The 20,919-nt window shown below is 39.8% G+C and overlaps 1 protein-coding gene across 13 annotated transcripts in view; it reads right to left on the bottom strand.

Annotated features, from left to right (window-relative positions):
• The window catches only part of UNC80 (unc-80 homolog, NALCN channel complex subunit), a 230,571-nt gene that overhangs the window by 50,630 nt on the left and 159,022 nt on the right, over positions 1 to 20,919 (bottom strand). For all 13 annotated transcript variants that reach the window (XM_059875656.1, XM_059875640.1, XM_024976253.2 and 10 more), the window contains 10 exons: positions 20,502 to 20,588; positions 17,199 to 17,382; positions 15,285 to 15,379; positions 13,240 to 13,329; positions 12,419 to 12,520; positions 9,583 to 9,763; positions 7,863 to 8,131; positions 6,278 to 6,412; positions 2,141 to 2,279; positions 861 to 957 (listed from right to left, as the gene is read on the bottom strand). In XM_059875656.1, the coding sequence (XP_059731639.1) occupies positions 861 to 957; positions 2,141 to 2,279; positions 6,278 to 6,412; positions 7,863 to 8,131; positions 9,583 to 9,763; positions 12,419 to 12,520; positions 13,240 to 13,329; positions 15,285 to 15,379; positions 17,199 to 17,382; positions 20,502 to 20,588 (1,379 nt within the window). The remainder of the gene's footprint in view (positions 1 to 860; positions 958 to 2,140; positions 2,280 to 6,277; positions 6,413 to 7,862; positions 8,132 to 9,582; positions 9,764 to 12,418; positions 12,521 to 13,239; positions 13,330 to 15,284; positions 15,380 to 17,198; positions 17,383 to 20,501; positions 20,589 to 20,919) is intronic.

The raw sequence follows: 20,919 nt of genomic DNA, 5'->3' as shown, positions 1-20,919 counted from the left end.
CTTTGTATTTAGCAATTACTACACATTGGTAAACTGGCAAAGCTACAGAGATCTAGTCGTGAAATGTTCACCAGTACACCACTCCACACAAGCTCGGGAAAAGTCTACATATCAAATAAAAATTATTGACTACCTCATTGAGAAATTAAAAAGAAGAGGTTTCCTAATGTTACATAATTGAGGAGGAGGAGGAGGAAAGGCCAAAGAGTTGGTTAAGTCAGAATAATGGAACATTTTGAAAAAATGCAACTTAATTATTTTTAAGCATGTATATTAAAAGGGAACTATCCACAATTCATTTGAATTATTATCTCTGCCTTTAGAAGACCTATTTTAATAGAGAGATGAGACTGACTTTCACTTCACATATCATTTATACACACAAACATATATATATATATATGTATATGTATATATCAGAGGCAACATCCTAGAATCGGAATAACACTCTCCATGTGAGGCCTCTGGGCTCCCTGCTCTTGGAAAATGATAGGCATGATTTATCTTCCTGCTCTTTGTGTGACAGAGTCCTTATTTTTCCCTAAAAGGAGTTTTCTTAAATAGATTAAATGTCTATTGAGAAATTAATAGCAAATCAAATTTCAATTACACGTGAAGATAATATTTCCTAAACATCTTAGCTGATGCATAAATTCTAAATTAGAGGATTTCAAATTGATGAAAATTTACTGTATTTTTCATAACCTCTGCTATAACAAGTTTCCTACATTTAGTTTTGCAAATGGACTTGCCAGAATGTTACATGCTAATATTAACAAACATAACCTTTGTATTCACTCAGCTTTATTTCCCTTGCCATATTTACTTATTACAAGGCACAGATTAAAGCGTGCAGTTACCTTCTGAATGACTCAGGAGCATATGCCACCACTGTAACACACAGCTTAATGGCTTCACTTATAGAGAAAGTCAGGTCTTCGTTTCCATAGCAGAAATCTAAAGGGACAGAGGTCAAGGCACACAATCAGAGTGGATTCTGCCAGGGATAAAGAGGAGCTTATCACTCCTAACATTTTCTTTCTAGTGATATTTTGTAGGTATTTTTTTTTAATAGACTTTATTCCTAAACTGTGAACACTCAATTTCCTCATCTTAAGGGACTAAAAATTTTATTCTGTTTTTTAATAATCATATGACAAATAAAAGTGTTTTTTTGGTAATTAAAAAACTCTCATCTAATAGAACAGCAGGCTTCCCTGTCCATCACCAGCTCCGGGAGTTTGCTCAAACTCATGTCCATTGAGTTGGTGATGCCATTCAACCATTTCATCCGCTGTCGTCCCCCTTCTTTTCCTGCCCTCAATCTTTCCCAGCATCAGAGTCTTTTCAAATCAGTCAGTTCTTCACATCAGGTGGCCAAAATATTGGAGTTTCAGCTTCAGCATCAGTCCTTCCAATGAATATTCAAGACTGATTTCCTTTAGAATGGACTGGTTGGATCTCCTTGCAGTCCAAGGGACTCTCAAGACTCTTCTCCAACACCACAGTCCAAAAGCATCAATTCTTTGGTGTTCAGCCTTCTTTATGGTCCAACTCTCACATTCATACATGACTACTGGAAAAATCATAGCTTTGACTATATGGACCTTTGTTGGCAAAGTAATGTCTGTGCTTTTTAATACACTGTCTAGGTTTGTCATAGTTTTCCTTCCAAGGAGCATGTGTCTTTTAATTTCATGGCTGCAATCACCATCTGCAATGATTCTGGAGCCCAAGAAGACAAAATCTATCACTGTTTTCACTTTTTACCCTTCTATTTGCCATGAAGTGATGGGACTGGATGCCATGTTCTTAGGTTTTTTTAATGTTGAGTTTCAAGCCAGCTTTTGCACTATCCTCTTTCACCTTCATCAACAGGCTCTTTAGTTCTTAACTTTCTGCCATATGTTATCTGTATATCTGAGGTTGTTGGTATTTCTCCCAGTTTTCATGGTAGAGAATCCTTAACACTTTAAGAATTATAAGAAATTTAAGAAACAGGGCATAGGAAAATGTATTCATTTAACTGATACTAAGCCCCACTTATGTTGCTGTTTTCATTTAGTTCAAAATATTCAGTATAAAGTCACTAAAAATATTACAAGGAGAAAAAGAATGTCAAGGCAAATTTTCCTTTTACCCAATGATTTAAGAGGCTTCTCAGCTTTGACCAGCTCTAAGATGTCCAGGATGTCAGTGGTCTCTCCCTCCAGGGACTGCAGCAAGTCAAACAGGCACTGAGCTGACACACCTTTGCTGGATCCAGTATTGGCAGCATCCTGTGTAAAGAAAAGTCATGGGCCATCACTGAAAAGTCTACAAATAACAAATGCTGGAGAGGGTGTGGAGAAAAGGGAACCCTTACACATTACCAGTGGGAATGTAAGTTGGTGCAGCCACTAGGGAAGAGAGTATGGAAGTTCCTTCAGTTCAGTTCAGTTCAGTTCAGTTCAGTCACTCAGTCGTGTCCAACTCTTTGCGACCCCATGAATCGAAGCACGCCAGGCCTCCCTGTCCATCACCAACTCCCGGAGTTCACTCAAACTCATGTCCATTGAGTCAGTGATGCCATCCAGCCATCTCATCCTCTGTTGCCCCCTTTCCTCCTGCCCCCAATTCCTCCCAGCATCAGAGTCTTTTCCAATGAGTCAACTCTTCGCATGAGGTGGCCAAAGTACTGGAGTTTCAGCTTTAGCATCATTCCTTCCAAAGAAATCCCAGGGCTGATCTCTTTCAGAATGGACTGGTTGGATCTCCTTGCAGTTCAAGGGACTCTCAAGAGTCTTCTCCAACACCACAGTTCAAAAGCATCAATTCTTCGGCGCTCAGCCTTCTTCACAGTCCAACACTCAAATCCATACATGACCACTGGAAAAACCATAGCGTTGACTAGATGGACCTTTGTTGGCAAAGTAATGTCTCTGCTTTTCAATATGCTATCTAGGTTGGTCATAACTTTCCTTCAAAGGAGTAAGTGTCTTTTAATTTCATGGCTGCAATCACCATCTGCAATGATTTTGGAGCCCAAAAAAATACAGTCTGACACTGTTTCCCCATCTATTTTCCATGAAGTGATGGGACCAGATGCCATGATCTTCGTTTTCTGAATGTTGAGCTTTAAGCCAACTTTGTCACTCTCCTCTTTCACTTTCATCAAGAGGCTTTTTAGTTCCTCTTCACTTTCTGCCATAAGGGTGGTGTCATCTGCATATCTGAGGTTATTGATATTTCTCCTGGCAATCTTGATTCCAGCCTGTGCTTCTTCCAGCCCAGAGTTTCTCATGATGTACTCTGCATAGAAGTTAAATAAGCAGGGTGACAATATGCAGCCTTGACGTACTCCTTTTCCTATTTGGAACCAGTCTGTTGTTCCATGTCCAGTTCTAACTGTTGCTTCCTGACCTGAATACAGGTTTCTCAAGAGGCAGGTTAGGTGGTCTGGTATTCCCATGTCTTAAAGAATTTTCCACAGTTTATTGTGATCCACACAGTCAAAGGCTTTGGCATAGTCAATAAAGCAGAAATAGATGTTTTTCTGGAACTCTCTTGCTTTTTCAATGATCCAGCAGATGTTGGCAATTTGATCTCTGGTTCCTCTGCCTTTTCTAAAACCAGCTTGAACATCTGGAAGTTCACGGTTCACATATTGCTGAAGCTTGGCTTGGAGAATTTTGAGCATTTCTTTACTAGTGTGTGAGATGAGTACAGTTGTGCGGTAGTTTGAGCAGTCTTTGGCATTGCCTTTCTTTGGGATTGGAATGAAAACTGACCTTTTCCAGTCCTGTGGCCACTGTGAGTTTTCCAAATTTGCTGGCATATTGAGTGCAGCACTTTCACAGCATCATCTTTCAGAATTTGAGATAGCTCAACTGGAATTCCATCACCTCCACTAGCTTTGTTCGTAGTGATGCTTCCTAAGGCCCACTTGACTTCACATTCCAGGATGTCTGGCTCTAGGTCAGTGATCACACCATTGTGATTATCAGGGTCATGAAGATATTTTTTGTACAGTTCTTCTGTGTATTCTTGCCACCTCTTCTTAATATCTTCTGCTTCTGTTAGGTCCATACCATTAGAAAACTAAAAATAGGACTATTATATGACCCAGCAAACCAAGTCCTGGGCATATATCCAGAGAAAATTCTAATTCAAAAAGACGCATGCACCCATATGTTCATAGCATCACTATTCACAGTAGCCAAAACAAGGAAACACCTTAAGTGTCCACCAGTAAGCAATATCCTATGATAAACCATAATGGAAAAGAATATAAAAAGAATGCATATTTATGTAAAACTGAATCACTCTGCTATACAACAGAAATTAACACAACATGTAAATCAGCTATACTTCAATTTAAAGAAGAGCTATTTTAGTTTATTAATTCCTACCTCAGTATTAATATGGTTTGATCAGGAATTCAAGTTTCAAAACACTGCCACTGATAACAATTATCTAGGTGGTATTCAGTTTACGTAATTCTGCATCCAATCGTGCTACTGTATGATTTTGGAATGGAATGCCTAATTTTAAAGAATCTATTAAATGCTTGTTGCTCAGTCACTCAGTCATGTCTGACTCTTTGTGATCCCATAGACTGCAGCATGCCAGGCCTCCCTGTCCTTCACCAACTCCTGGAGTTTACTCAAATTCATGTCCATTGAGTTGGTGATGCCATCCAACTATCTCATTCTCTGTCATCCCCTTCTCCTCCTGCCTTCAATCTTTCCCAGCATCAGAGTCTTTTCAAATGAGTCAATTCTTTGATTCAGGTGGCCAAAGTATTGGATTTTCAGCTTCAGCATCAGTTCTTCCAATGAATATTCAGGGTTGATTTCCTTTAGTAAGGACTGGTTGGATCTCCTTGCAATCCAAGGAAGTCTCAAGAGTCTTCTCCAACACCACAGTTCAAAAGCATCAAAAGGAAAAGCTAATCCGGTACAAAAGAGATCTTTATGGAAACTCTTGAAAATACAGAAATGTGAACTGCCAGAATAGTTTATGCCAGTGTTTCCTCTGGTCTTTGATAGTTGGACTCAGCATTCCCCCCCAAATTTCCATAATGAAATCAAATATGTTTGAGAAACAGAAGCTTATTTTGAAAACCCTGGGAATTTTGTGGTTCCTATTTGATAATCTATTGAAATATCTCCAGAAGAGATACTTGCTGTCTCTGTAAAATGGCTTTGATTCATTCATTAAAAACAACAGATCCTCATTAAATTCCTACTGTGTGTCAGGCATCATTCTGTGCACTGAGGTTATAGCAAAACAGAAACAAAAGCAAAAACCATACAAACAAAACAACAACTAAAATCAAGCAAAGGCAAACAAAAATCAGATTAAGATCTCACTTTATTGGGGCTCAAATTCTACTGTGGGGTGTAGCGGAGATACATATTAGTGAAATAAATACAGGTATTATACGTGATACAGTATAAATACTCTGCATAAAAATAAAAATGAAACAGGGTAAGTGCTGAACAGTGATAGAAATGAGAATCAGGAACTCTTCCTTTTTTTTTTTAAACTTTTTTATTGGAGTATAGCTGATTAGCAATGCTGTGATAGTTTTAGGTGGATAGCACAAGGGACTCAGCCATACATATTCACGTATCCATTCTCCTCCCAAGCTTCCCTCCCATCCAGGCTGCCACATAACACTGAGCAGAGTTCCTTTTGCTGTACAGTAGGACCTTGTTGGTTATCCATTTTTAATGTAGCAATGTGTACACATCCATCCTAAACTCCATAACTGTCCCTTCCCCCCAGGAAACCATAAGTTCGAGAATCTTTTCCTTTTATCATTTTCTATTTTCCATTCTTTTATTAATTAAAAAAAAACTAGAGAATTGGTCTATTTACATCCTAGGGGCTGAAATGAGGCTTGAAGAGAAATGCTGAAGACAGACAAATTTCTTATTGAAAGAGAAATGATTTAGGGTATTTGCATTCCATAGGTTGAAGAATAGAGCTGAGAGCCTGATAAGAGAAATGGACAATGACCAAACAAAACAACAACTAAAATCAAGCAAAGGCAAACAAAAATCAGATCAAGATCTCACTTTAATGGAGCTCAAATTCTACTGTGGGGTGTGGCAGAAATCCATAAATGGACAGAACAGAAATGGACAATGGCCATACATAAAAACAGAATTCTGATCCACAACCTGTAATAACCAGCCCAGGAATCCACTGCTATAGTGAGTTCTGAATAAACAAACTTGGTTTTTCTCATTGGGTTGGTCCTTTATTTACTTCCACAGAGTTTACTCACAGGAAACTCCAGGAGAGGGGCCACACTCGCAAACAGCTGGAGCACGAAGGGCTTGCGGTGTAGAATGTAGAACTGGTGGCAGGCAAATTCAATGGCTTGACGCAACTGAGGATTGCTTTCATAGTCAGAGTACACCTGTGCGAAAACAGCACATATTCAGAAAAGGCCTTAACAGCTTACTAGAGTTGTGTTTGCTTTACAAGCTCATAGCCATGGGAAGCATGGAGGGAAATGACTAATTTCATAAACTGATAGCGGGGAGGATAAAGTGGTATATACCTTTTTGAAAGAAATCTAGAAATATACATAAAAATGCAAAAAATAAAATATACTATTTCCCCAGGAAGTTTATGACTAGTGATTTGTCATAAGAAAACAATTAAACAAATATACAAAGATGTATATACAGGAATGCCTGCTGCAAGGCATTAAGGCATTAAAATAGTAGAAAATTTGAAACCTAAATTATTCATAAATTGGGATTAAGTGAATTATTTATATGCATACAACTGAGTACTATGCAACTATTTTTTAAAAGATGCTATATAGTGCTAAATGTAGCTACAGGGAAAATGCCCACAACATTCTTAGTGTCACATTAAAAAAAAGGTAGGCAAAAACTTGAACATATGGTATGCTCCAACTTCTGTTTTAAAAAAAGTAGGAGAGAGAGCACCAGAATTTTCAAGATGTGCAAACAATGATTATCTAGGAAGGAGGATTATAGATGATCTTTATTTTCTTATCTAAACTTTCTTCTTTTGAATTTTATAATGAACATTTATTGTTTTTGATAATTATTTAAGAAGCTATAATAATGGAAAATAGATAAAATTCCAACTATTTAAAAAGAGGACAGAGAGCCCTGATGATATTAAAAGTCAATTTCTTGCCTCTGTAGGTTGAGCAAACTCCACTTTACATAAGCATGTATTACTTCTTCCATGATTTACTAAAATTTCCATAAAAACAGAGAACTAGGATGAGCCCCCAGGCCCTTTCTGAACTTTATTCAGTACCCCTCAATGGGGCCACATACACGTTAGACATGATTAAGGGAAAACTGTTCCTGCTACATTCATCTCCTCCAACCACCTCATTATACCAAATTTAACAGCAATTTTGAAAATCTCTTTTCAGAGAGAGGTTGCAAAATCTCTTGGGAGAAACAGCAATTGAACACTTGCCTCACATTTGAATAATGGTTCTCAAACTTCTGAGGGCATCAGAACCGCCCAGAGATTTTGTAAAAACACAGATTCCTGGGCTGTGACTCCAGAGTTTCTGATGAAGTAGGTCTAGGATGGGGCCCAAGAATGTGCGTTTGGAACAAATTCCCAAGTGATGCTGATGCCGCTGGTCCAGAGATTTCACTTTGAGAACCACGGGCCCAGAAGAAACAGGGAACTGTGGCTCAGATCTGGGAAATCTCAGGATAGAATGGAATACTGTGACCTTCGATAAATCTTTGTGGGGGTTTCATTTGGTGCCTTCTCAGGTCATGAAAACAGATAATTCGATCAGCTAAAGTCTCAGCATGGACCTTGTTGACCTTCTGAATGGGCAGGGGAGGAGGCCCATGTACCTGCAGCATGGTGGGCAGAATCCACTGGTAGCCACTGAGGGAGAAGAGGTGGTTGAAGTGCACAGCACTGTTGATGACGGTGGCCGCGTACTGCCTGAGCAGGGCACTGTCTTCTGGGTGCAGGATCAGAGCCCCATTAAAGACGTTGAGGAAAAGCATGATTTCATCTCCCCAGGGGAACTCACTAGGCATGCCCAGGAACATCTCCTCCAGGAGCTGGATCCACAAGCTTTTCTGAAGAGTGTCAAGGCCAAAGAGTTCCTTTCCAGCTGTGAGACATGAAGACACAGAGGCAGGTTTAGCCCCACACCAATCCCCATGTCAGCATGGAGGGCAGTCCAACCCTAGGGCCCTGCTGTTTCCAACTGGGGGATGTGAAGACCTACTGCTGACATGCATAATGTTGCCTGCATTTCGGTAACACTTTCGAGTCTTCCAAGGACTTTTCTGCCACCCCTTTGATTCAACTCTGTGGGCAAGACAGGGCCGGCAAGTGTGGTGTGTTGCTGTTGCATAAGCTGTGGCTTTAAGGAAAAAATTATTTCAGAAAGAAAATGGCAGGGCTGGGACTAGTTCTTGGTCTTTTAACACCTGGTTGGACTACAGCTCATGTACCATCACTCTGAGCATCTGGATGAAGACACCACACAAAGATGCTGATTTAAGTAAATTGTCACAAATGAATAACTGAATGTGGTTTCAAAATGGACCTTTTTATATTTCTCTGTCTCACTCTCCCTTTCTCTCTCCATTTTTCTCTTTCAATTCAGGTAATTTACATAGAGTAAAATACACAGATCGTTAAATGTAGAATTCAATGAATTTTGACAAAAATACCCACTTGTAACCAACATTCCAATCAATATATGAACCATTTTTATCATCTGAGAAAATTCCTTCAAATCCCTTTCTGGGAAATCCATTCTCCCCGCCCTCTGCACCACGCCCTCCACCCCCTCCACCCCCAGCCCCCGCCTGAATAGGGAACTACTGCTCTGATTTCTTTCACTGTAGATTCATTTTGCCTCCTCTTGAACTTCACAGATAGAGAAGGCAATGGCACCCCACTCCAGTACTCTTGCCTGGAAAATCCCATGGACGGAGGAGCCTGGCAGGCTACAGTCCATGGGGTCGCTAAGTCGAACACGACTGAGCGACTTCACTTTCACTTTTCACTTTCATGCATTAGAGAAGGAAATGGCAACACACTCCAGCGTTCGTGCCTGGAGAATCCCAGGGACAGGGGAGCCTGGTGGGCTGCCGTCTATGGGATCGCACAGAGTCAGACACGACTGAGCGACTGAATTGCCTGACTGACTGACTGAACTTCACAGAAATACTTGTCCTTCACTTAGTCAAGTACTCCCTAACAACACCCTACTACTTTCTTCAATTGCTTATGATTAGCTCAGAGCAGTGGTCTCAGAGTTTAGTCCTTGAAATGGCAGCATCAACCATGCCTTGGAACTTGCTAGAAATACAAGTTCCTGAGCCCCATTCCAGAGCTACTGAATCAGAAACTGGGGACTGGAGGGTGGGATGCAGCCATCTGTGTTTTATCAAGTCCTCCAGTCCTCCAGGTGATTCTGTTGCCCATTCAAGACTGAGAGCCACTGATTTAGAGAACTGTTTACTGATTAAGGTGGAGATGATCTCCAGCTGAGGACAAAACTAGGCCATGAGAAGATGCCCAAGAGAGGAAAGGCTTCTTTCTTGATACCTTGAGGATCACTGAAGAGTGAAAACTCTGCATCAATAGCACTTCGAGGGAATGAGGGCAGTCGGAGGAGGTCTTCCTGGAGCATGGAGACGTGGGACTGCTTGTGGGCTGTGGGGATCTTCTGGGTGAGGGAGATGAGAAACAAAACCCGCCCCACTTCCTCCAGCTTGCGAGTGAACACCTAGCAGCAGGCGAGGGCAGAAGGAGACGAAAAGCGGAATTGGGCAACCCCGAAACCCCCACGACTGAAGACATTAAAATCTCTAACGGCAAACCAGGCTAAGTAAAAATTAAGGGGTGGGGGAAGTGAAAGGAAGGAAAAAGAAGTTTCTTTTCCTTACCATGCAGAAAGAGCAAACAATAGTTAATTGACTCGCACTTCCTGCATCTGTCTGCTCTACAGAAGGAAGTGTTTCTCATGCCAGGCTGGAGAAGGAGCACAAGGCAAGTATTGTCAAGAACAGCTCAGTATTAAATAGAGTGCATTTGTGTGGATGTCATAAGATGGAAGGCCTTCTCCAACAGAAGCCAGTCAATTCCACTTGCTTCCCTCATTTCCAATGAGGCCTTAAGCTGTTTCCTTTCAGTTCTGGGTTTGCCTCTTAAAGACTGAAATGGGATCCAGGAAAAACCTCTTTTGGGACAAAAGCTAATGGGGCCTAGATTGGTGGCCCTTTAGCCCTGAGTTTAGATGGCATGAATGTGGGGCTCATGTTCCTTTTCCAAGTGCCTTTTCTGTTCCTGGTCAGAGGGCAGGGGGATGTGATTAGGAAGATGATCAGCAGCTTGACCAGAGCCAGAACCACAGTGTGCATGTTATTATCTCCCTGAGGAACTTCGAAGTCTTAAGATCACAAGCGGGAGTTTACAAAGAGTAAGAGTCTTGTTTTATGCTATTTTTGCTAAAGATTTTTTTCTGTGTGTGTGGACCATTTTTAAAGTCTTATTGAATGTGTTACAGTATTACTTCTGTTTTATGTGGCTTTTTTTGGCCATGAGGCATGTGGGATTTTAGCTCCCCAACCCGCACCCCCTGCATTGGAAGGTGAAATGTTAACCATGGAACAGCCAGGGAAGTCCCTATGCTCTTCTTTTAAAACACGTTCTTAAACATTATGTTTTAAAAACCTTGCTCATGAAGAGCTGTTATTGATTATGGCTTTCATTATTTTGCTGCCAAAATCAGAGACTGGTATAATTTGGGGGGATTGCTTTAGAAATTAAATATTTAAGTTTTCTCCCAACACCTCATACTTTGTAACACATTCACTATTTTCTTTCTTTTCAATGCAATTTAGGTAGTTAATATTAACTATGTTTTAAATTACTTAACTGGTTGAATTCTATGCTATCTCATGAGGATATCTCTGAATACTTTGATGCCAAATTGGCATTCTTGCTATGTGCAAAAAAATTGAGAAGATAAAAGCTTTTTGTTTTGACATTTTATTAAAAATAAATGAATGTAACATGTGGTGGCGGTGGTTTAGTCGCTAAGTCATGTCCAACTCTTGGGATCCCATGGATTGTAGCCTGCCAGGCTCCTCTGTCCATGGGATTCTACGGGAGAGAATACTACAGTGGGTTGCCATTTCCTTCCCCACAGAATCTTCCTGACTCAGGAATCGAACTCAGGTCTCCTGCGTTGCAGGCAGATTCTTTACCAACTGAGCTATGAGGAAAGCCCTTTGTTTTGACATTTTATTAAAAATAAATGTATAGAACAGTCTTATGGACTCTGTGGGAGAGGGAGAGGGTGGGAAGATTTGGGAGAATGGCATTGAAACATGTAAAATATCATGTAAGAAACGAGTTGCCAGTCCAGGTTCGATGCACGATACTGGATGCTTGGGGCTGGTGCACTGGGACGACCCAGAGGGATGGTATGGGGAGGGAGGAGGGAGGAGGGTTCAGGATGGGGAACACGTGTATACCTGTGGCAGATTCATTTTGATATTTGGCAAAACTAATACAATTATGTAAAGTTTAAAAATAAAATAAAATTAGAAAAAAAAATAAATGAATGTAACACATAGACCACATTAAACCTGCATCATCAGAACTGTGGGCTACAGCTACATTTCACATGCAAAACAGTGAATTTTCTTAAGTTCAGTCTGATTTGTGATGAGATGTGTGAATGTTATTCTGCTCTTCAATCTAAGTACAGCAGATTGATTCTATCTCCTCCTAGTTTAAGAGAAGTTACCAAAATACCAAAGGTCAGATCACTGGTCAGAGGCAGAGCTATGACTGAGTCCAGATCTCTGAACCTTGGTTCAGTGCCTTTTTCAGGTATGCTACCATCCATTGAGAGGAGGGCATGGCAACCCACTGCAATATTCTTGCCTAGAGAATCCCATGGACAGAGGAGCCAGGCAGGCTACAGTCCATGGGGTCACAAAGAGTCAGACATGACTGAAGCAACCTAGCATGCAGGCATGCTTTATCCATTGATCCCTTTTATTTTTTTCCAGCTAGCAGAAATTTCTGAAACAACCTTTTTATAGCTACATTATATGTATTCCCAATCTGGAATGAAAATCCATACTTAGAAACTAGTAGGTAAATAAAACAGAAAATTTCTATTATTTATACCCCAACAATTCATCAAAATACTACTCCAAGTGAGTATTTAATACCTTTACATATGATCCAATTTGCAAAACTTAAAAAATACACTATTTGGGGGGAACTGTCTATTGATCAAGAACCCATCCTTCTCTCTCTAGAGATCATAACAGAACCATAGGATCTCAGGGCCAGCAATCATTTACAGATAGTCTATCCCAGTAACATGACACAATAATAGCATAAAACTGTGGTGGTCAGGCACCTGTTTCTGAATGAGCTCCTGTCCTTTCTCTGGATGCATGTGTACAAGGTTCAGCTGTGGAGACACGGATCTCCTGAAAGGGTAAATATCCCGAACGTAGGTCTGTGGTGGGGTTACACAAAGACAAAAAGCGTTCAAACGGCTAAACTCTGACTCTCATTTTCTCATTCCCCAAAGGGCAGACAAACATAAGTTATGTATTTTCTAATGGTTTCCATTCTTACTATTTTGCCCTCCTGCCAAATTCTACAAAATCCCAGGAATATACCCCCTCCTTAGGAAAGCTTCAAACTCCCCAAGCCAGATACACTTTCCCAATCCCAAATACCCTGTCAGGAGCAAGGGAGCCAGAGGCAATTTACTAAAACACATTCTGGAAGAGGAAGAAAATCATTCTAAAGTGCTGTCAGTGGTCTTGAGGCTTCCTTTTGCTAATTAGATCAGGTTTCCATGATCATGCTTAATATAGTGGAACAAGAATAATGTTAACATTCCAAATAGATATATGTCCTTACAATATGGGAACTTAACTTTCACTTAGATGTAATAAGAGTGACAATATACCTTACTTGACTTCTTCAATTATTACAACAACCCTAAAGTAGACACCATCATCACCTTCACTTTACAGGCAAGCAAACTGAAGGGTATGAAGGTCAAGTGGCCAGTCCAAACCTATGTTGACAGTAAGACAGTGTGATCCAAGAGCCATACTCCCCACCGTTAAACAGTGACACACCCCTGAGGGAAGCTGCCCTCAGGAAAGGCATAACAGGCTTTTGACACAACTCTCCATGAGCGTCATCACTCCACAGGCTTACCTTATTATAGTGGATAAGGTTCCATCGTTTATCCATGAGAAAGTAATGTGTTGACTGCGATTCTGGGATATTAAAAAACTCCAGACACTCCTAGAATAACAACAACAAATCTTAAAAAAACATTTACTGAGATCATATTATGAGCCAAACAGTAAGATGAAAGACAAAAATGCCATAAAAACAAGGTAATTTCTTATAAGGAATATAAATATATGTATTTATATCTTACATTGTGTATATTATATGTGTGCATATATGTGTATATATATTATACACACATATATATGAATATATACAGGCACATAGCCATCTAAAAAATGATAGCATAAAGACTGTGTAAGATCTCGTAAGACAAAGGTAGGGGTTAAGAGGTGTAAGCTATATTTATTAATATATGATAAATAAGCTACAAGGACATAGTGTGCAACACAGAATGTATTTTACAATAATTATAAATGGAATATGACCTTTAAAAATTGTGAATCACTAGGCTGTACACCTGAAGTTTATATAATATTATACATCAACTATACCTTAATTTTGGAGAAGAAACTGGCAACCCACACCTGTATTCTTGCCTGGAGAATCACATGGACAGAGGAGCCTGGTGGGCTAGAGTCCATAGGGTCACAAAGAGTTGGACATGACTGAGCTACTAACATACATACCTCAATTTAAAAAGGACACTGTGACATAAACTATCTGCTCTGCTCTCATAGTGCTAAACGAGGTACAATTATAGTACAGCCTTGAGTGATGAACTGTGGAGACACAGTGGCATCTACTGGCCTCAGTAACAGAAAGAAAGCATGTTCAGTAGCAGCATTAAGAGTATTATGAACTACAATGATTGAGCACTTATCTACTATATTCTACATTCAAGGCTTCCCATGTAGAGAACTTACGTGTGTGTGTTTGTGTGTGTGTGCACGCGCACGCATGTGTGTAGGTATGCTAAGTTTCTTCAGTCATGTCTGACTCTTCGCAACCCTTTGGACTGTAGCCCACCAGGCTCCTCTGTCCATGGGATTCTCCAGGCAAGAATACTGGAATACTTGTCATGCCCTCCTCCAGGGGATCTTCCCAACCCAGGGAGAAAACTTGTATAACCTGCACTAATATCGAGCACTGCTGAAAAAGAAACTGAGACTAGAGAGAGCCTGCCATTTGATTTATTTAGGTGACACTGGTTGTGGTGGAGCCTGAGTTTGAACTCACTGCCTAGGGGAAGTGGATGTTGAAGTCTGTTTCCCTGGGCCTGAGAGATTCTCTGGGGATGAATGGGTGAGACTTGGAGGAGACCTAACAACCTTTTCTACTGAAATCAGATACATGGGTTTGGCAAGCTGGTTTTCTCAGAGGTCTTTTCTACTTATGTCTGGGCCAACAGTTAGGACTTCAGATAAAAGAGGAATCACTGTACTAGTATACTTATTACTTTTCCTTTAAAACCTTGCAGGCATGAGTAGCTGGATTGCATTTCTCTTGAGGTACACAGTTGCCATAACCATTAAAAATACTTTCTTGATTCACCTAATGTATTCTAAGGTGTCTCTCTCTCTCTCTCTCTCTCTCTCTCTCTCTCTCTTCTGCCTCTCTAATCATTTCTGTCAGTGGCAAGTCAAGACTATGTATCAGTCAACTCAGTGCCAAAATAAGTGTCTCTGCATGGGTCACCTGATCACCAGAGTCTGTCCCAGTGTTCTTGGTGTACAAACCCAGGGCAGCTCCAGAACAACCACAAGCGATACCAGGATGCTCTAAAGTAGGATTCTCAGCATCTGAAGACAAGTGTTATGAGCTTTGTAGCTGAGAGGGAGCCTTTGGCTACTTCAGTGCAGAGGTAAAATGTCAGTGAAAGTGGGAAAAATATGCAAGAAAATAAAAGCAGGCAAAAGTGGGGCAGATTCTAGAAGATGTAAATAAATGCACATATTTATTTGAAGGTAGAAAAATGCCATTTAATTCTAAACTGGATGATCAGTGAAGTGGCCATAGCCATTGTGCATTAAAAAAAAATCACTTCTGTTGAAAGTCATCCCTACCTTTAACAGGGCTTCAAACTGAGTGTCTTCATGGACTGGCAACTGGGTTGGGATGTCACACTCATTCTGTCCATGAACTACCAAGGTTTTGGTACCTACAAAAGGTAAAAATCATAATAAACTGACTTCTACTATAAAGAAGTTTGAATACAAAGCATGAAATATTGAAATATTATTAAGCTGATGTTTTTCTTGTTATTATGATGACTATTAGTGAGGGTTTAATGTGAGTTGAGGATTCTGTTAGTGAGGGTTTAATGTGAGCTGTGCATTCCACTATCTGTACTCCTTTTTTTTATAGTCAATATCTGCTTTAAATATGTTTCCTTATTATTTAATAATGATAGCTACCATTTATGGAGTTCCCAATACTTATCAATGGTGTTATGTGTATAATCGTATTTAAATCTCACAACAACCCTATGACACTAGTGTTATTATTTTCGTGTTACAAATGAAGAAACAGAGAACTTATTTTTATAAATAAGAATGTATAAGTAACTTAGTCAAAGACATTTATTTACTAGAAGAGTCAGAATTCAAGCTTTAAACACTGCAACAAATAATATATTCCTAAATTTTAAATAATGGCTGAGAAAATACAAACAGAGAGACTAGCAAAAGCTAAACAAGTACCTAAAACATAGTTTATTATTTATTTTTTTTAAAGACTTTTTGATGCGGACCATTTTTAAAGTCTTTATTGAATTTGTTACAACACTGCTTGAGTTTTACATTTCGGTTTTCTGGCTGCGAGGTATGTGGGATCTTAGTTCTCTGGCCAGAGATCAAACCGTCACCTCCTGTAATGGAAGGTTCAGCCCCAACCTCTGGACCACCAAGGAAGTCCCATGAAATGTAGTTTAAATTTACTTGTTCTGTATTTTACTTGGCTGGTGAGACAGTATTTCTACTTCATTCCTTAATTATAAATCTTTGTGAACATTATGATAGACCTTGATTTTCAATGAGCTGATTTTAAGTATATGCCTGACAATATGAGTTTCTTTAATAAAAATGAACACTTTGCTGAATAATCTATAGCAATTGTATTTATTGCTATAGATACAATAAATTGTGTATTACCATTTACTGAATGCTGACCATGTGTCAGACATGACAGCAAGTATTTTACAAATCTAAACTCATTTATTCCTCACAATTGTGAAGTATGAATTAGATCCCCAATTTACCCATAAAGAAAGCTTTAAAAATTATGTACCTTGTCATAGCTAATATTAATCATACAGACAATTAGAGGCAGTGCTCTGATTTTAACACGGGGCTCTTTGCTGCCCGTGTTAAATAAAAACTGTGTTCTTATTTATATATAATTCTGTCTTTCTCTTTATATCAATACATGTATCATCTCACATTTTCTTAGTCATTGCACAAGGATAAAGGCTTGGAAACATTTCTTTTATCTCCAAGAAAGACAAGCTATCCAAAGTGAAAAGGAACTGTATCTAGATTTTATATCATACTGCATGTTCTTTTGTAATTCTCCTTCCTGCTTTTCCCCTTTGCAATTTTTCATAAAGCCATCTCTCAGTAAGTTCACAAAAGCCTGGGGTCCATGCCACGCAACAATATTATTCTCCCTGCAGTGCCAAAAATCCCTTCAAAAAGGCTTTCAGTTCAGCTGGCCCTCTGTGATAGACTTAAACACATCTTTCACCTTGGCAGCCCTTCAAGGACTGACTCACACAGATCTCAGTTCTCATGTCCCCCTTTTCATCTGGCAATTGCTGACTTTTAAAGGGTCTATTGTGTTTCTTCAGATTGCATTCAACAAAAATTCTTTGAGGCACTCAATCCCAGGGTTGGCAAGTTTTCTCATGAATGAAAGAGACACTTGGTCTGTAAAAGGGGTATTCATACTCTTAGAAAAGTTCTGTCATCTGAAGGCAGTACCTGGCATTGAAGCGGTCACCAGGAGCTTCACCTCACACTGCTCCTTCTTCATTGTCTGCTTCAGATCCTTGAAGAACAGGCCTTCCACATAACCGACCACCTCCCACAGGAAAGTCAGAGTGGCCGAAATGGCGTCCATCCCCCACTCACAGGGGGTCCTCACAAAGTACATGATTAATCCCACCTGCAACTCAGGACAGGAGGAGGTCACAAAGCCACAATGACTCTGAATTCGCATTCTCATTTCCTTAGCTTTGCATTTTCTTAATTAGATATTCTTTTTTTGCTTTTGTATTCTCTGTTCAAGTGCTTCTCTAGCATCTTCAGTGGCAGTAAGCAGGAGAAGGTATAACTGGAAAACTGGCCAGAGCAGGTTGCCATACATTTTTGCATTATCACCAAAATACCTACTGCTTAAGAGGAAAGCAAAAGACCATGTTTTCCAGCTTTCAAGTCACTTGGTGACTCAGGTACTTGGACCACCCAAAATGACTATGTGACGTTTGTCCAAACACTGTTTTCAGCTTGGATTATGTCTAATAATTATATCTGACATAAGAACACTCTGCTTGGCTAAGTTGGTGAACTTAAAAGTTTTTGTTTGTGTCCTCTGGAATAAGTTTTGAAAAACTGTGTGCCCTTTTGTATATTTTAAAGTTAAACTTTAAAATGTCCCATCATAAATTTACATTGTTAATATGAATAAGTATGTTAAACATCCTGTATGTTGAAAAAAGAGAACTGACTATGATTGGAATGCATACTTCACATACTCCGGCACATTTGATGAAATTAGTTTTAGCTACCTTATTCAATAATGCACAACAGAATCAGAAAGAAATAATGTAAAAGCCACTGCCCATCGATTTTACACTTTTTTTTTCCTGGAAAAATTTGCTAAACCTAGAAAACTTTCCAGTTACATTGAAAGAATCAATGTCACTAACCCAGTGCACTTTGGTGACTCTGAAGGCTGAATATCCTAATGATGGCCAAACCTCATACCTAGTACAAATCTACAGAAGACAGGAAAAGGTGGGAAGTCTTGTGGGTTTAAAGGGCCTCAATCAATCAGAAATGAGGTTTCCTTAAATCTAATGCAGTACATCAGATTCTTTCCCTGTCTTACACATCTGTCAATGCAGCCTGGTGATACCTGGGAGGGTCAGAGTGGGCCTTTCTGGTGTACAGTGATGACTGAGATGGCAGACACGCCCAAGAAGTGTTAATGCATATCTACAAAATGAGGATTTGGAGATTTATTCCCTTAAAACTATTTGGGCAGCAAACTGCTTCAAAAGTCTTCACATACCCTTAGATGGACTAAGACCCCCAGATTGAAGATCACTGAATCAAGTTGGGCAATGGGTTTAAAAGTTCCTAATGAAGTCTGGAAGATATAGATCATGTTCCCCAACTCCCTATCACACATATCTATAATAGTTGTTAGAAAAAAGAGAGATACAATGGGGGTAATGGTTTAAAACATGACTCTGCCCTTCACTGTTCTGCCATTCTGAGTACAAAACCCCTTTCCCTAGTCCACCTGAAGCATGCATGTGCTTGGGATTCAGGATAAGATTGGGGTTTATATAAAACAAGGTTATACAGCAAGTGGCCGATGTGTACCCAGCCCTTTGCTCTAGTAACTTATCAATGACATAGTTGGGAGGATTTATGTCTAGCGTTAAGGCTTATTTGGAGTTGAAAGGACAATATGGCAGAAGGGAACTGAACTGTCCATTTTCTTGTCCAAGGGCAAAAGGATGGAGGGGAGCAATATAAGTGTTTCCCCCATCCAGTGACTTGGGGAAGCAGCAGGCACCCCAAAGGGGCTTTTGCCTCTAGTGTTTGTGTCTCTGACAAGAGTTCACCACAGAGCCTTTTGATACCAATCTGGCTGTAACATAAACTTGGCAGAGCACATACTTAAACTGAAGGAGGCTGTGATATTTTTGGCTGTGCTAATCTACCTTGGATTTCTGAGTAGTGCAGATAGGAGACGTAGTAGTAGAAAGTTTGGCTGGAGAGATTTTTGGATAGAACTGCCATAGGCTGGTTCACTGAGCAGGATACTCTAGTCAGAGGACTTCCTAATCTAAAGCCATATGGAACAACCAGAACTCAGAGGGGTGGGTAGCACCAGCAGGAGCTGAGATGGAGTCTCCCAGCAAGCACTGCTGGGAGTAGACAAGGTTTGCAAGTTACAGAAGCCATGGGCTTCAGCTTCCACCAGTCAGGCGTTCAGCAACCAGCCAGCCAGAGAGCTCTGTCTAACAAGTGGAGGAGCTGGGGCAAACGTTGGACAGGAGATAGAATTCTGAACAAGGGTCTTTTTTCTCCCCAACTCCAAATAACATCTAGAGATGAAAGAAGTTAGAAGGGAGGAGAATTCCTAGAGGTTAAGTATTTTTAGACAAGAGAGACCAAATACTATCCAAAGGTACTATTTATATATTTCTATCAGTCTGAACTTAAAATTGGATTGGACACTTATTTATATTTTTCCCCTTGTCCACCAGTAGGTGGGCATTCATAATGAAAACCACCTCAGTCATAAACACAGGGAAGGAATTACAACTTTTGTTTGCACATCAGAGTAGTAGCATTGAGTTAAATTTATCATCCTCCTGCAGATGCATATGGATAACTCTTCTATTTCCCCACTCGCAGAAGACCAGTGATGGTTAGGAAGAAAGAACATTCTCCCAACACTGAAATTCATTTGGCCATCTGTCTGCTTGAATTAAGGTGTAGTTTAAAAGAACAGTCATCAAGCCAACAGTCCCCAAACTGCATATTCATTTAGGGTATAAAGAGGAGAATGTGAAGAAACTGGCAAATTCTGGAGGGTTCAGGAAGGAGCTGTGAGGACAATGTAAAGCACAGATAGTTGCTATGGAAAAATACACTCACAAATACTTTGTATCTAGGGCAACATTTTCCTCTGTGTGTGTGTGTATGTGTTTTAAACAGTGAGATACGAAAAGGGAAAGAATGACTAAAAATGACACATACATTTTTCAACAGAAAACTAAAATTAAGGACCAACATGAGGAAGTTCTACAATGCTAAAGAGAGACAGGGAGGAAACAGACATTTATTGAGTGCCCATCACATGCCAGGGATTGTGCCAGGAGGAGTTTTCCCATATAATCAGTGGTGAATTCAGCTGACTATGATGCAACTTCAGGCACACAGTTAATGAAAATTTATTTGAAAAAATCCCCTAAGACCTTTTTCTTGCATTGTTGCTTCTTACTTGGAAATGCACATTTATAACCTACTGGAGGTGAAACTCACCAAGTAGTTGAATAGGATGTGAGAGGTCTGAGCAGGAAAGTCTCCGATATTCAGGAGCAGTTTGCGCAGCATGTACATTAACTCATCCTGAAAGAGCAACAGAATCTATGTCTCATTCAGCTGCCATGTTGTAGGAAATAATATTAACTTTTTGAAAAGCAAGGTGGGGGAATTTTTCTTACTTTTGCCCACATGTTGATTTCTCTTATGTTCAGCATTTTAATACAGTATTTGTGATGCTTGATAAATTATTTAAGCCAACTGTAACACCTTTTCCTAGAAGCTAGCATATGAAGTTATTAAGTAATAGTCTGCTGCTGCTGCTGCTGCTAAGTCACTTCAGTCGTGTCAGCAATAGTCAGACATTTTTTAAAAATAAAAACTAAGACTGACTCTATAGGTTACAGGCAAATCACAG

This window comes from Bos taurus, chromosome 2 (genome assembly GCF_002263795.3).
Source record: "Bos taurus isolate L1 Dominette 01449 registration number 42190680 breed Hereford chromosome 2, ARS-UCD2.0, whole genome shotgun sequence".
In the NCBI taxonomy this organism is placed as follows: Eukaryota; Metazoa; Chordata; class Mammalia; order Artiodactyla; family Bovidae; genus Bos; species Bos taurus.
This window is presented reverse-complemented; position numbering and strand designations above follow the sequence as displayed.